The 17,771-nt window shown below is 31.9% G+C and overlaps 1 protein-coding gene and 1 long non-coding RNA gene across 10 annotated transcripts in view; one reads left to right on the top strand and one right to left on the bottom strand.

Moving 5' to 3' along the window:
• Positions 1–295: 295 nt before the first annotated feature.
• Positions 296–17,771, bottom strand: part of LOC126927513 (organic cation transporter protein) — a 28,874-nt gene continuing 11,398 nt past the window's right edge. For 2 of the 8 annotated variants that reach the window (XM_050743840.1, XM_050743649.1), the window contains exon 2: positions 296–3,661. In XM_050743840.1, the coding sequence (XP_050599797.1) occupies positions 1,345–3,057 (1,713 nt within the window). In that variant the 5' untranslated portion in view covers positions 3,058–3,661 and the 3' untranslated portion in view covers positions 296–1,344. Of the gene's footprint in view, positions 3,662–4,366; positions 4,476–8,409; positions 8,648–8,727; positions 8,898–10,316; positions 10,619–17,771 lie in introns of those variants that run through there. The other 6 variants (XM_050743726.1, XM_050743813.1, XM_050743619.1 and 3 more) reach the window with 6 other exon arrangements.
• LOC126928863 (uncharacterized) lies at positions 4,956–8,248 on the top strand. Of its 2 annotated transcripts, none has more exons than XR_007716971.1 (2): positions 4,956–5,870; positions 8,034–8,248. It is a non-coding gene; the product is annotated as an uncharacterized LOC126928863 (long non-coding RNA). The 2 variants fall into 2 exon arrangements; XR_007716970.1 differs by lacking the exon at positions 8,034–8,248 and adding an exon at positions 6,185–7,003.

The raw sequence follows: 17,771 nt of genomic DNA, 5'->3' as shown, positions 1-17,771 counted from the left end.
TCTAGCCACGATTCGTGCAATGAGTGACATCGTTGGTTGTAAATAAATGTCATCACACACACACGCACACACACAAGTATATTAGTATATATGTATATACGTATATCTTAATGATTACGCCAGTCAAACTAATTTGCAGCAACTTCGGTTCCGCGCTCGTCTGCGCAACCAATCGAATGACGGCTAAAAGCCAATATGGCGTCAAAGTAATCCGTCAAATGCGCTAAAAATGTTCAACTTTAAACGGAGAATTCATTGCGTGGAAAGCTGCAAGATGGAAAGAAAGAGTCGGTAATTATAAATAAATAAATGAAAGTTTATTTCGAAAAAATATATAGGATATTCAACTTGTGAAAGTTTCTAGTAGACTAATTTTACGCGATACGTATGTAGTCGATTGAAGCGTACAGGGTGCGGCCGAATAACACGTACAAGCGGACACAAAGTGATTCCTTATGAAAAAATAAGAACACAATATGGAATATAATTCTTTCATTTAAGGCTTGATTTACAAGAAAAATTTTAAAATTTATCAAACATATTTTAACGTGGCTAATTCCGTACTAGACGAGATTAAATAATCGACAGCAGGTCATTTTACGTGTGAAAATAAATGGAAAATGCAAAATAAAATATTTCTTCGAGGTGCTTTGTTTCCGGAAAAATAAATTTGAAAAATTATCGTACGCGTGTAAGTACTAAATCGATTAACCTGTTTTCTTGAAAATATAGCCTTGAACGGACAAGTTTTATTTTATATCTTCTACTTACTTTCGCTTCTATCGATAACATCTTATCGATCGTTTACCCATACCAGTCGGTAATTAGCCATGTTCAAGTATACTTGATAAACTCGATTTTCTCGAAAACTAAGCCTTAAATGAACAAATTTTATTCCATATTTCGTTCTTATTCTTTCATAATGAATCACCTCGTGCTCGCTTGTACATGTTACTCGGTCGTACTCTGTACGTATACGAGTTTATCGAAAATTAGTAAACTTTGATTGCTACGAATACTGTGGTGAACCAATGTAGCACGTAAATACACGTACGTGTATCGATATTTAATGGATCAATGGCTTAATAAGGATTAATTTACGATGATCGCGAGAAGTTAAAAAAATTTACCGGTAAAACTTTCTTTCATATTTAGCGATTAGAATCGTATAGGATTAGGAAGATAATTCAATCGCGATGTGTACTCTCGCGCTTGTCACAGTTTTACCTGCTTATAGTCCAGTCGAGTTAAGCGTAAAACGGCGAATCGAGAAACAAATCGACGATAGTTGGAATGTTTTTGAGGATTTTTATAAGAATAAAAAAGAATGACAACGGATGCTCTCTAGTGGGAATTTTCCTTGGGGCTTCCTCCTTCATTCAACTTCTCCTTCTCGTCTGTGTCGACGGTGAGTTGCGTAAGTTGTGTAGCTTCGTAAGCGGCGCTGGTTTTTCTGCCCGAGCGCAAATACATAGCGAAACAGGTGTCGTGCTTGCCAAAATTCTCACCATCCTCGATAGTTTCAGGCATCGGCTGATTCACAGTCTCCGGCAGGTACAACGATAAGAAACCAGATACCAGTGCGACGAAACCGAAGAGTACCGCAGGCACTTTGGGATTCAGAGAGTCCAACAGCATTATCAAGGGTGTGAGAGCTCCGCTGAAACGAGCGCACATAGAGCCTATTCCCAAGGCGGTATTTCTTACTACCGTAGGGAACAGTTCGGCCGTGTAGTTGTAAATAACCGCGAAGGAGCCAGCTATGCAAGCTTTGCCGAACAGGACGATGGTTACGATTATGGTGGCAGCTGTATCAGTACCAGTCGGGATACTGGAGGCGATTATACAGCACACGCCACCGATCAACATGAACGTACTGACCAGGCATCTTCTTCCGGTACGGTCCATTAGGAAGCACATTAGCAAGTACGAAGGTAATTCCACCAAACCGCTGAGGAACAACATCAAATATGGATTTCCAACGAGATTTCCTGCGTTCAACGACAACCCATAATAGACGATGGAATTGGCGAACCAATTCAGACATACGTTTAACGTTTTCTTTCGGAGATTCGGAGTCTTGAAGAGATCCAAGGCTCCGTAAGAACCTTGTTCCTCTTGATCCATCTGCCGTATCTTCCCTTCGCTGATCAATTTTCCAGTATCTATATCTACGTTGTTGCCATTCATCTTCAGACCTTTTCGTATGATAGTCAACGCTTCGCTGACGCGCCCTTGAGCCCACAACCAACGTGGAGATTCGTCCATGAGCCACCAGTGGCCGATGAGAAGCACGCTGTGAAGCCCGTAGACGATTTGCAGCCACATTCTGTCCTTGATCACGGCACCCCAAACGGCTACTAACATGAACCCAACGGCGAACGCCAGTTGAAACATTATTCCGCAAACCGTCCTCTTTGTTGCTCCGACCAGTTCCATCGTCAGGACGAATCCTGTTATGTAAGCGCCAGCCGAACCGAAGATACCGTATAGAAATCTGAGGATGAGGAAAACATAGTACTTGTTCACCAAAGCTACGGTCACTCCGAAAACAAGTTGGGCAACAGCAGACACGTAGAATATTATTTTTCTGCCGTACTTGTCGGCCAAACTGCCCAGCGTTACGGCTCCGATAAACACGCCGAACATGTAACAGGACTGCGCTGCTGCGCCCATCCATCGCTGCGAGCAAACGAAATTCCATTCCATTCCGCGCGACGATTGGAAGTACTCCGTGTCATAGGTCCACGAGTCGCACTCCTTCGTAACGTTGTTCGCGTCCAAATAGTGGCACGCGTCCACCGCTCGGGGAACGTCGTCGAACGCGATAGAGGAGTTCCATGTCGAAGATGTGAAATTGAACGATTCTGTCGAAAACGTGGATCGAGGAACGTTGCACGTGTGCGGTGGCACTGCAGCGACTGTGAGTAAGGTCAGCATATGCAGACCGGCTGTCAATGCGCCGAGAATGTGCAAGCAGAATTGCCAGCATTGATATTTACCAAATTCGCCAAGATGCATCATCAGCTCCTCGAGATTTTTATCTACGCTCGCCATCTTTCGTCTTTCGTCTTGTCAAACTCGTTTCCCCAATCGTCTTCTCGTTAGCCGACCTCTCTGTCTAATCGCGATTCGCGTTAAAATCGCCTTGATTTTATTTCTTTCGAATGTCCATCAGCTTTTAAGTATCTATCCTTTTAGCATTTCCAACTCATTTCTAAGGCGTGATCAACGTATCGTTTATCGATCTAATTTCGCTATCGAAATTTCGTTGTTTTTCTCTTTCGCTATTTCGATGTTCTCGCAATGCTCCTTTTCGCAAATCCTTTCTTCCGTTTGGAAAATATTTCACTCGTCCGCCGATTGGTTAGTTAGTTGAGACGAGACGGGACGAATTCAGGACAGAGTCAAAAGTAACGTAACAGCGTGGACTGCGTGTGAACTGCACTGTTCTAATGCCCACGGAGAACTGGATAACCGACTAGAATTACCAGCGTGAACAGCCGCTGAACGGATTCGTCGCATCCGGAGAATGCGTTGCACTCGTTTTTTGCAAAATTCAGGACTCTCTTGGCACCGTTACCACCTATTTTCCTCCTTACGCGCTTCACCTGATGTCGATTCCGTGAATTTTATGCCGTAACATCTGCCGCAGATCGTTCTGAAAATAAATGCGAAATAAATACGTATGCGTAATTATTTTACGTTTGAAACGCGCTTTTACATGTCAGTAATATGTAGTATGATTTCCTAATCGTTTTAGAAAATCGATAATTAGTTATAATTAGGTATAATTAAATTATCGATGACCGATCGATTACGTAGCGAGTATTCTGAAAATAAATGCCACATAAATAGGGATAAGTTTGAACGTTGCATAACTACACGTTCGAACATACATTTTTACAATCAGATTTCGTTCTATAATCCTTCTGGAAAATTACAGATTTAAAGGGAGATCTGTCTTTTACTGAGACAATAATCGAAATATAATCTAGTATGCAGATAAAATAGTATTCGATACGCAGCGTGTAACTTTCATATAGAGATACGTTAGAAAGTTAACGCGGTTCCTACTAACACGAATAGTATTCCCCTTGTTCACTTATGAAGTTTCCTTTTTTTCTTTACTTCGTATCGTTAAAATTAGCATCGTGTGAGTATAATCGACATAAGTCTGCGAAACTATATCGTTTCGATTAAATTTTCATTACAGACCCGAATAAAAAAAGCGATAGAGAAAGTGAACTTTGCTATTTCCTTCGCGACGACTAACTAAAAAAACTTGTCGAAAAGAATGCAAGTCGCCGACCTTAAAAAAGTTATTCCGCTTTTGTCCGAATAATATACATAACTCTGTACGTACTTGCATACATGTATACAATTTTTCGTACTTTTATTCTCGAGCGAAACGCTACACGGGAAAATACGTATATCGTAAAACCTCTCGCAGCACGTGCTGTATCAAACTGAAAGTTATAGTCTTTATAGTTTGTATGCTCGATGCCTTATCGCTGGTATACCACGTATACCGTATGGATATCGTCGATTTCTACGGCTACAACCTACGAGTCGCGAGATCGATTATCTTACCAGTTTCGAAATAATATCATTCGACGATAGCTTTTCCCCCTAAATAAACTTCAACGTGTAAATTGTTCGAGCTAAAGGTACTGACGCGTCACGGTAATCCCGTATTGCCTTGTTGGCTATTTTTGAATTTCCATGGCCTTGCTTTCTATCGTGCTTCTGACCTTTTTGCACTCTTTCAGATCTATGCATTACGATAATACACAAGCGTGTACTCTATTTGCAATTTATTAACTAACGTTCATCTGTACTGTGCGTATTACAAATAGAATACAAAGATAAAGATAACGAAGATTTCGATGAAATACTTTCTCCGCAGTGAATCCACGGTTGTCTTTATCTTTTTTTGCTTTTTTTTTATGGTACCAGTGAATAACTTCTTTTTCCATTATGTTATACGTACAACATTTTCATTCGCGTATTAATTTAAATTAATTATGTATTAAGTAATTACGCGTGTAGCTCTTTCTTTATTCATATTTTACTTTGTTTTATTTTATTTTTAACAAGTAAACGTCACTTACAACCAGAAAGCTAATTAAGCATTTTCTGGTAACGATTGTTACTTCATTATTACCAACAGTTGAATCATTATTTAGGTATACATATGTATACGACGAAAGAAACGTGATAAATTGCGCATTTTTTTTTTTTTTTGACTTCGTTCGATAAGAGAGTAATTTTAAAATTCCATATGCTATCATCGATCCTATGAGTGTATCTGTTACTTAATTAATTTATTTTTATTCTCTTATATATTTTCCGATTAAATACGTATACTTACATATGTATGTGTGTCTGGAACTTTCACAAATATTTCATAAATATCGATTCTTATAACGTTAACTATGTTATTGTTTTTAAAACACTGTTTTAAACTGTAAACCAAATACACTGGAAAAAATCAGATAATCGACACAAGCGAATTTATCATATTTTTTCTGCGTCCATAGATATATGTATTATTTCTCATACGTGTTGTACGTTCAGGGTTAAAGGTTTTTCAGATTTAAGATTTACGATAAATAATGTTATAACTTTGAGTTAGAGTTATAGCGTTACTTAAAGAAGCTATAAAACGAATTACTTGATAAATAACAAACGATTCGCTAGTAGAATTTGTACTTTTCGAGATTATATTAGGTTGTTCCAAAAGATTCTTTTATTTTAAAAGGCAATAATATTATTTCATTGAATTATGTACCACTTATTTTATTGCAGTAGAACAACTTTATATTATTTTATTGAATTACGTACGATTCATTTTATTGTAATAGAACGTCATACTATTTTATTGAATTATACACGATTCATTTATTATAGTAGAACAACGTTATATTATTTTATTGAATTATGTATCATTCATTTTATCGTTTTAAAACAACGTTATATTGTTTTATTGAATTATGTACATTTCATTTTATTGTAATGAAACAACATTATATTATTTTATTGAATTACGTACGATTCATTTTATTGTAATAGAACAACGTCATATTATTTTATTTAATTATGTATAATTCACATTATTGTAGTAGAACAACGTCATACTATTTTATTGAATTATATACGATTCATTTTATTGTAATAGAAGAACGTTGTATTATTTTATTTAATTATGTACATTTCATTTTATTATAGCGAAACAACATTATATTATTTTATTGAATTACGTACGATTCATTTTATTGTAATAGAACAACGTCATATTATTTTATTTAATTATGTACAATTCACTTTATTGTAGTAGAACAACGTCATACTATTTTATTGAATTATATACGATTCATTTTATTGTAATAGAACAACGTCATATTATTTTATTTAATTATGTACATTTCATTTTATTATAGCGAAACAACATTATATTATTTTATTGAATTACGTACGATTCATTTTATTGTAATAGAACAACGTCATATTATTTTATTTAATTATGTACAATTCACTTTATTGTAGTAGAACAACGTCATACTATTTTATTGAATTATATACGATTCATTTTATTGTAATAGAACAACGTCGTATTATTTTATTTAATTATGTACAATTCACTTTATTGTAGTAGAACAACATTATATTATTTTATTGAATTACGTACGATTCATTTTATTGTAATAGAACAACGTCATATTATTTTATTTAATTATGTACAATTCACTTTATTGTAGTAGAACAACGTCATACTATTTTATTGAATTATATACGATTCATTTATTATAGTAGAACAACGTTATATTATTTTATTGAATTACGTACGATTCATTTTATTGTAGTAGAACAACGTCATACTATTTTATTGAATTATATACGATTCATTTTATTGTAATAGAACAACGTCATATTATTTTATTTAATTATGTACATTTCATTTTATTATAGCGAAACAACATTATATTATTTTATTGAATTACGTACGATTCATTTATTATAGTAGAACAACGTCGTATTATTTTATTTAATTATGTACAATTCACTTTATTGTAGTAGAACAACGTCATATTATTTTATTGAATTACGTACGATTCATTTTATTGTAATAGAACAACGTCATATTATTTTATTGAATTATGTACCATTCATTTTATTATAGCGAAACAACATTATATTATTTTATTGAATTACGTACGATTCATTTTATTGTAATAGAACAACGTCATATTATTTTATTTAATTATGTACAATTCACTTTATTGTAGTAGGACAACGTCATACTATTTTATTGAATTATATACGATTCATTTATTATAGTAGAACAACGTTATATTATTTTATTGAATTACGTACGATTCATTTTATTGTAATAGAAGAACGTCATATTATTTTATTTAATTATGTACAATTCACTTTATTGTAGTAGGACAACGTCATACTATTTTATTGAATTATATACGATTCATTTATTATAGTAGAACAACGTTATATTATTTTATTGAATTACGTACGATTCATTTTATTGTAATAGAAGAACGTTATATTATTTTATTTAATTATGCACATTTCATTTTATTATAGCGAAACAACATTATATTATTTTATTTAATTATGTACAATTCACTTTATTGTAGAAGAACAACGTCATACTATTTTATTGAATTATATACGATTCATTTATTATAGTAGAACAACGTCGTATTATTTTATTGAATTACGTACGATTCATTTTATTGTAATAGAACAACGTCATATTATTTTATTGAATTATGTACCATTCATTTTATTATAGCGAAACAACATTATATTATTTTATTGAATTACGTACGATTCATTTTATTGTAATAGAACAACGTCATATTATTTTATTTAATTATGTACAATTCACTTTATTGTAGTAGGACAACGTCATACTATTTTATTGAATTATATACGATTCATTTATTATAGTAGAACAACGTTATATTATTTTATTGAATTACGTACGATTCATTTTATTGTAATAGAAGAACGTTATATTATTTTATTTAATTATGTACATTTCATTTTATTATAGCGAAACAACATTATATTATTTTATTGAATTACGTACGATTCATTTTATTGTAATAGAACAACGTCATATTATTTTATTTAATTATGTACAATTCACTTTATTGTAGTAGAACAACGTTGTAGTATTTTATTGAATTATATACGATCCACTATGTAACAGTAGAACAACATGGATCATACATGATTCGATAAAATAATATAAAACAAAGAATATCATGCATCTATTATTCCCTTACAAAGGGAAAGAAGGACAACCCAATATGATTATGCCTAATGTGACAGATATAAAAGGAGTGTTTAAAATTGGTACTCGTGTACCTGTACACTTACCAACTATGGCATTTTTCCACCACATTGGTTATCAACTATGTTGTCCTTACGCAATACTGCACTCGCGCTCCCGCGCCTAGGTAATGGCGCAATCAACGAAATATCAATCGATCGTCGCGTTTCGTCGCGTAGCGATAAAGTTAGAGGTGGCACAAAGAAATTGATTGTTCGATGGTCGATATATATTCCTTATCAGGATGCAACGAACCTGTCCAATGTTTTCGATTGAACTCGCACGCTAGAAGTGGAAGTGAAACGAATCGAACGTCGTTTGAATTTTGTATAAATTATCATTTTTATATTATGCGTGTAACATACATTACGGCATTGTTGCATGTAGCTTCGATACCAAAACTATCGAACTTCTTTACAATCAAAACTGTACGAATTCGATTTTTTATTCTTCATTGTACTAAAAACATGTAGGTGCTTTTTCGTAAAATATCACAAGGTTATTCGAAGAATTTAACTTTCTTTCGACAAACAGAAACCTATATCGTTTCCTGCAAATTTTTATTCTGTTGGAGATAAAAGAAAAGGGAACTCACTATATTTAGTATTTCACGTTTGTACGAAATTCTTTAGCTTCGCGATTCGTAAAGCAGAAGATGGAAAATATATAAATATGAAGCAAATTTATGTCGTAACGTTAGCAGGAGATGGGAAAATTATTATTTATTATAATAATATATATTTGATATTTTAACCAGTTAGCTGTTGCTGTCTCTTTGAAAAGTGTATCTAGGATGTGTCGCAAAATGTAAGCGATGACGAGTATATTCGTCAAGCACGGCGTACGTGTGGCTGTTATAATATACAATTAAGTTATAACGAAATGATCGTTTTAATCCTTTTTACGTATGACGAGTATACTCGTCGCAATACAAGATACTGTCATTTCTTCGTGACGAGTATACTCGTCGAAGTATACCCGTACTGAGTAAACAGACACGTAAATGTGATAAAATACAATAAACTGGGCAAATATATTTTCCAATGTTTCCTAGGTAAATTAACAGACAGATACGAGAAAACCCAAATAGTTTATAACATTAAGTTGATAACAGTAAGTTTTGCGGTTGAAATTATTGTGTTTGAGGAATCGCACAATTCCCAATAATTTGTTCAACACATTTGGCCAAAAAATTTAATCCCATTATACTTATTACATTATATTTCAATTGTTATCGGATAATACACAACAAAATATCCATACAATTCGTAAAAAGATAAGATTGCACAAACAATTGGAGCATACCCAATATAAATGGGAAAATAACCAACTTAGTTTGTTTTAAATGAATACATTATACGAAGAATAAAAAGAAAATAACCCAATTTTTCTTCGTAAAATGCATAGCAGTTTTACTGGCGATATAAAGTAAACATACCACTAAATAACACTTTCATTGCTTCTTACTAAAATTTGGATTTTTTATAGTAATTGGGAGTATTTTATTTTATACGACGAAACAAAGCTTTTGTTTGACGTGTATACTCGTCAAACGCGGTTGACTGGTTAAATAGACTTAACGCTAACATCGAACAAAACCAATGCATTCGCATTTAAAACAAAGCTTCCTCTGTCTGCGATGAATAGAACAAAGCGGTATTAAAACGTTTCTCTATGTGTATATTATTATAAACGTAAAAAGCAGACAGGTCGATAGAAAATATTAGAAGCGTCTAATAAACCTACTACGATAAATATGTACCACCTACGACAAACTATAATTTAGACTATCTTTTATTTTATTCTCTCTCGTAAATCATCAAATATTAGAACCCAGGATTTCAATTATCTCGTCGAATTAACGAATATATAATTGAATATATATACGGCTGTGTGTTCATTTGAAATTGTCGCAACGAAGAAGAGATATTTATCGAAATAAAGAGAAACTTACTTTTTCGAAAGGATTTCGACCACACGGCTATTGTTTGAGCTAGTTGTTTACTGACACGAATCAAGTCGAATGATGGTCAATTGAACGACGCGCGGCGCTGCGCTGCCAGTTTTTCAAGCTCGTTGTCGTGACCCCTTCTCCAATTATGAAACGTCTTCAATTTTAGCCTCGGGATTAATTGCTGAAAAGACGAAGGTACACTGTTTTCGTGGCACGAGTTGCGAGACGGTTGTTGCATCGAGATCGAGATGTATCTTATGACTGACGTGTACGACTTGCCGGCATATACTGGAAATAAACTGGAGCAAACCGTTACGAAAGATTTACGCGTTCCACCACGTGTGATTATTCCGCCTTGCTCCTCGAGTACCTAGTTTAAACATAGAAATATTTGCCTACAGCAATTTATAAGTTTGTTGGGAGAAAGATCGAATGCTGTATCGTGATGCTCCGATTGGAAGAACATTAAATTCCTTATTAAGAATATTATATTATTAATTAATAGTAAATTCGTTATTAATACATCTCTATATCGTAGAGTTGGTAATTGTTAGATACCAAGCTACGGAATTCAACCTTCTTTTTACTTTTTGTAATTGCGTATTTCTATGGCATTATCTTCGAATACTGTAGTTTCTTCGTATTTCTATATAGCTGTTTTTACGTAAGTTAACATTTTTCGAGATTTAAAATTGTAAATTATTATTTCTTTTACTTTCTTATCATTTTTATTCGTCTCTATATGACAGAGTTGGTAATTGTTAGATACCAAGCTACGGAATTCAACCTTCTTTTTACTTTTTGTAATTGCGTATTTCTATGGCATTATCTTCGAATACCGTAGTTTCTTCGTATTTCTATATAGCTGTTTTTACGTAAGTTAACATTTTTCGAGATTTAAAATTGTAAATTATTATTTCTTTTACTTTCTTATCATTTTTATTCGTCTCTATATGACAGAGTTGGTAATTGCTAGATACCACACTATGGAATTCAACCTTCTCTTTACTCCTTGTAATTGCGTATTTCTATGGCATTATCGTCGCATGCCATAGTTTCTTCGTATTTCTATATAGCTGTTTTTACGTAAGTTAACATTTTCCGAGATTTTAAATTGCAAATTAATATTTCTTTTATTTCCTTATTATTTCTATATAGCTAACTTATATAACTGTTTTGGTGTTATATTTGTTGTATTGTCGCATGACAGGTCCTTAAAATCGGATATGTAATATAGTATAAAGTATATAAATATAAAGTATATAATCTAAGTCGCTAGATCTAAAAAAGAAGAGACAATATATGGAAGGACCTACTTAATTGCGCATAGTATGTATCGTGTGTAACGTTATAAAGTGAGACAGTGAAAGTGAGGTATATTAAACTTTTTATCATAGCGAATGAAATCCTTATATATATCTTCTGAGAAGCGAAACTGCTTGAATACCTAATTGTTGAGAAATACTTTCTCGGCAAACTCTTAGCTACAGGAATAAGTTCACGAGTAGATGTTGTTATACTTGCATTCGGCACTTCATATATTTTTATATTAATTATAACGTAGCAATAACGTATCTCCTTATAGGACATTTATCTAAACGTTCCAAGTAAAGATTTTCAGACTGCGTTTTACTGTTTGCTAAATTTCTTGACACGAAAATTGGTTTTAAAATTTGAATAAAACCTTCTATTTTTCAAAATAACAAAAAAGATATCACGTTGCGTGCATTTTATCTTAACTGTTGACGGTTATGATTTAATTATAATTATCTTTCGATATTACGTGTACTTTGAACGAAATATTTTCAATTATCTTATGACGGATCATAATTTAACATCAATTCCTCTTCGCCTGTTACCAGCCGAACAGATTCGATGTGTTTCGATAACACAGCTAACGTGCAAGTGCTTGTAATTTTGGTCGCGATCGTAATCTACTAGTGTAACAGCGTATTCTACAGTAATACTAGTAAGTAGTTCGATAAGAATCACACACGCAGAAATAAACAGTATACACGGTGTCGGAGTGGTTCGTCACCGAGTAAACACGAGCAAAACAGGGAATACACCTGTGTCATTTCAACACGTAGGCATAGCAACATTTGTTATACAAATTCAGATGTCAAACGACAAATGCAAATAGGAGAAAAGATAGCTTGGAAGTAGACAGGAAGAATAAAAGGAGGTAATTACGTATTTACAATTATCTCACCGATTTCCATTTCCATTTCCATTCTCCATCAATACGTTTTTTTTTTTTTTTTTTTATTTATTTATTGAAATTCACAATTTGTCCAATTTGGACATTTGGTAGAATTTTTTAACAGTTATATCAACATATTGGTGGCTACTCCCAGCGGGATACCATCAATACGTTGGAGAGATCAACGTTTCCAACAACTTTTTCCTATACGTATAACTCTGCCTGGCCTTAGTCTCCGAGATGTTCGATTAGTCAAATGGTTAGAAAGGAAGAATTACGCCATAATTTCTTGCAAACGTGTGGCAATAATTCTCGAAAGGGAAAGTGATTGTTTGCTAGCTATTGTTAGCTATTCGTCGTTTACGTAATAATTTAATTTTGCATTAAATAGATAGCATCGTTGATCGAAGCAACGAGCGGTACAGAAATAAAAATCTTGCATAATTGCGCGTTATCGATTTAGGTTTTATTATATTGCTATATTATCAAATAGATGACAGATGTGATTCAAAAATGAGAATATCTATGTGCGATCGATTGAGTAATTATTACGTGTTATTACTTGCTACTGAAATGGGTGTGAACGTTTTGTAATACTCGAAAGATACGATATTAATTTAGACGTAAAATTAATCGATATTTTGTACCTTCAATATCGATTGGAGGATCAATGTTTGATATGCCTTCATTTTTTTCCTTGTAATAAATACAACGAGTACCTATTGCAGTTCAAATATCCAAATGCGTATTTTATTACGTATATTCCTTTTTCTAATAATTCAAGTAAAGAATTTCTAACGATGGACATTTTCTTCGTGTTACTCTGTCAATGTGACTGTAATTACTACTGAATTCACTTCGATACCAAGTAGAAGATATACTAAATGTTAAAAATATACACATACGTATGTGGTGGTTTCCGTGGAAGATAGAGGTAACCTTGGAAAGATCGAAACCTTTCAATGTGTTTTTAAGAATACTCCGTTACTCGAGGAAAAACAATTTTGTATCTTTTTCTTCTCTTTTTTAATGTTATTTCGACGTCTTAGTATCACTATCGAGTCACGGTCATTGGCATTATACCTTAAAAAGAAACGTGAACTTGGAAGTTACGACGAATTATCTTATTGGTAATAATAAATTAATAAATCTAAAAAGTAGGTACATAAGCTTCGGTCGACTGATACCTTTTATTTTCGGCTTCCATACATTAACCTTCGTTAAGCTTCATTTAAATACCTGATAAGATATGCAATTGAATTTCTCAACATTGAATTCTTCGTACGTTAATAATTCGTTGTTCAATTTTGATTTGTATTTCGAAATTGAAAGAACACTGAGCACCTGTCTTAGAATGCTTTAAATTGTATTTTTCTGTTTCTTTAGATCTCTGACTGACATGTTTAAGGACATTTTTATTTTCATTGGCAAAGATTAACAAGATCTCTCAATATAAAGTCTATTATATAAAGCAAATATGTAAGAAAATTCGATACGTGTATAAAATTCTACTGTAAAATTTTGTATACATATACACATGTAGGAGCACTAAAAATAGTAAAATTCGATATCTACATAAAATTCTAATATATTAGATATAAATTTTCTTGAAAATCGTAATATAATTTACAGAAATAAAATTTAGCACCTACGTCCTATATGTTACATTGTATATACATATGTATTTATTTTAAAATTATTAATAATCGATAAAAGTAATCGATTAGAATAAAGAAGATTACTTAAACCTTGCTACGTATAAATTAAATGAATTTACAGTAAAATGTAAATTACAATAAATCATAAATTACAAATCGAAAAATACGATCGATTGATTAAACGAGTTCCTTAAGAATTCGAACGATTCAACGAATAAATATTTCATAATAATCGTAATAATCTGTTGTAATTTGTTACATAATAATTAGTCTATACGCAAATGTTTTACATCTTTTGAATATCTCCTAGAACGTTTAGAAATATGTATTTGAGATTTATCGATGTAGATAGCGGTAAAGTGGTAAATGATTTGCGACCGCGATAGCAACACGACGCTTTCTATCCTGCGTGTAGTTGTCCAGAAAATAAAACGATTATTATGTTGGTGTGGGTAATCTTGTAAGAAGGCCGTAAGGTCATAGCCACATATCGAGATTCCAGGATAGTTGTCAAGTAGGGAATATACATATATTTGCAAAAGGGGACTGAACGACGAAATCGAATTACCGGATGAAAGCAAAAAGATGTTAACCGATACATAATGCCTGACACTGGCGATATTGCAGCGAGATTGCATCGCATCGCGTCGCTTGCGTGTTAATGCAATTCTGAAAATTAATTTACCATTTTCTTTAACATTTTATTTAATTTCAATAATATTTTTCATGTTTCACATTCGAATTACTTGATCAATTCTATTAATTTCGTATACTAAAATTATCAATTTTATTTATTTCTAATTAGCTATATACATACGTATATATATTGTACTATGAAAAAACTAAAATAATAATCTTTGATGTCTAAATTTAGCTAATGAAGTCAAATTATATTTACAAACAGTATTCTCATATTTGTCACAGAATAAGATGTTCTCAAGAAGCATATTGTGTTACAATATTTTTAAAAAGTAGTTTGCCAGATAATAAAGCGAAAATGATAATCGTCGAAATACAAAATTCTTCTATCAAAACATCTATCAAAACATGGAGCATTTTTTCTATATTTTATATATCTTATGTTCTATATATCTTACAAAATGTTTTATAAAAATACCGATAATAAAGTGAATCCTCCAAATTCGAGCAAAGACGTGAAAGAAAATTCAGCTCTTAAACTCGAACGAAAAGTCAAAGTTCTAGCAAAGAGACAGTCACCGTCATGTAACCGTCACATGGTCGCCTTATCTTTCTGCTTAAGCCCCGGTCAGACGAGCAAAATGCCAGCTGAGAAGAAGAAAGAGATACAAAGAAACATCCGTCATTTCGACGCTCGTCTGACCCAGGCCTTACCTCTGCTCGTACAGTTCTCTCTCGATTAACAGACTGCAGAAAAATGATTAATTAAACGATATTATGAAATATTTTTACGTATATGTATCATTATAAATAAAAATTTTCGAAAATTCGATTATTAAACTTGTTTCTTTTATTATTTACCAATATGTTTTTTAGAAATAGACATTTCAAATGTCTTATATCAAATACGTGTTGAATGTCTGGAACGGATCAATTCAATTTACGTTATTTCAAATGAATTGAACTGGTGAATGTTCGAACAACTGAAAATCGACCCGCCTCCTGGATCGAATTGTGAACTTGAACTTGGAGAGTTTACTATATAACATGTACATTGTAAATTGTAAGTTATTCTTTACAACTGAAAAACTATGAGGTTGTTCCAATAGAACAAAATGGATCATACATAATTCAATAAAATAATATAAAACAAAATATGTTGTGCGTCTATTATTTCCTTATAAAACGGAAAAAACCTTTGGGGCAACCCAATACCATCGAAGTTCTATTGTATGAATCGTCTATTCTCAGAATCTATATTGCATCGTCGCTATCAGCACCAGTTCTTGGAACCGGAATGATTATTATTTTAAAAAATAAACTATCTTAACATTAACTGTGTCGAATTACTGCTTCTTGTTACTGATGTATATATTTGTTTCTTTTTTATTCATCTAAAAGGAAGTATGTATCTACGTACGTAAACCTAACCCCAATCTACATACTACAGATGTAATAAATGTTTTTCTTCGCAGTATTTCTTCAAAAATTAATTAATATTTTGCGTAATGTGTACTACATTTCAAGTTACAGCAGTAATACTCTTGTATTCGATAAATAATTTTAAGCTTCATTCCCATAGTTGTCAACTAGCTAAGTACATTATTTAACGTTTCACTATTCAAATAATTCGATCTTTCGAACCACTTCGGTCCCAATTGACTCGGATAATTGACTCTTTACTGTGCTAGATAATAATTAATAATAATTTCTAAAATAATATATTAGTAGATAATCAAGCATAAAATGTAAAATTGTCTAAAATGAAATAAGTGGTACAACATTCAATTACTTTATGGCATTTTAAGAGCTTAATATAATAAATATACGCTTAAGAGCTTAATATAATATTATATAATATATATAATAAGAAAAATCATAGAGAATAGTACGTATATTGTAAAAGAATTACACTATAGATAATTGTAACTGAAAAATTGGGAATATCAATTACTTATTACAGAAAAATGAAACGAAATTCTACATAACCAAACAAATACACACTTTATTTGAATTAGCTTTGTCAGTTATCGGTATTTGTAGAAATTCAAGAAAAGTAAAAAAATTGCTCCAGTAAACTTCAGAACTGATATAAAATTGCTTAAACATTGTAGTTTATTAAAAACAAAAAGAATTGAAGAATCACTCATAAAAAATAATTAGTAAAAAATTAGTTTTTAAAATAAATTAGTCAATTAGAACTCGCAAAAATATAAAAAATATTTTCGTTGAAATATACCCAGCTTTATCACTCGACAGGAAACGTCAATTTGTGATAGCAAGAGTAAAAACCGGCCATACAAGCTCTCTATGTAACTTTATATCCTTTAATGCAATAGAAAAAATCCGGCAATAATTCAGATGTCACATAAAATAAAGTTAATTCTGGTGAGTATATTATTATATGTATTTTCTTTTCTTTTTAATATTATATAGTTTTTAAAATATAATTGTATAATTTAATTACATTGTTATATAATTCAATATGAATATTTTTATTATATTGCAGCAGGCGGCTCTCCAAACAAATTTAGATTTGATCTATAATCGTGCAAACATCCTACTGTTCTTTAAATATAAAAATATATTTAATCTGTTTCTAAAATTGTTAATTTAAATGATAATGAATCGATATCATTATCGATAAATTTTTCCATTTAAACATGATCTCAAAATAATAATACGTAAATATATCATTTGTATATATGTTTTATGGATTATGCTTTACAGATAATTCCCGAATTGGTAGCTTATTTTAAAAATTTTCTATTTAAATGCTAACACATCAATGTGGTTGGTAGTAATTCTTATATGTAACCACGGAAAAGGTATAGGCTCAGAATAAATAATAAATAAATACACAATTTTATAGATATTTTATAGATAACACTAAGCAGGTAATTCTACAAATAGCACCTTGGTTATCTTTTTACTTGATAAGGTATAATCTCTCAA

Source organism: Bombus affinis, chromosome 1 (genome assembly GCF_024516045.1).
Source record: "Bombus affinis isolate iyBomAffi1 chromosome 1, iyBomAffi1.2, whole genome shotgun sequence".
NCBI classification, from domain to species: Eukaryota; Metazoa; Arthropoda; class Insecta; order Hymenoptera; family Apidae; genus Bombus; species Bombus affinis.
This window is presented reverse-complemented; position numbering and strand designations above follow the sequence as displayed.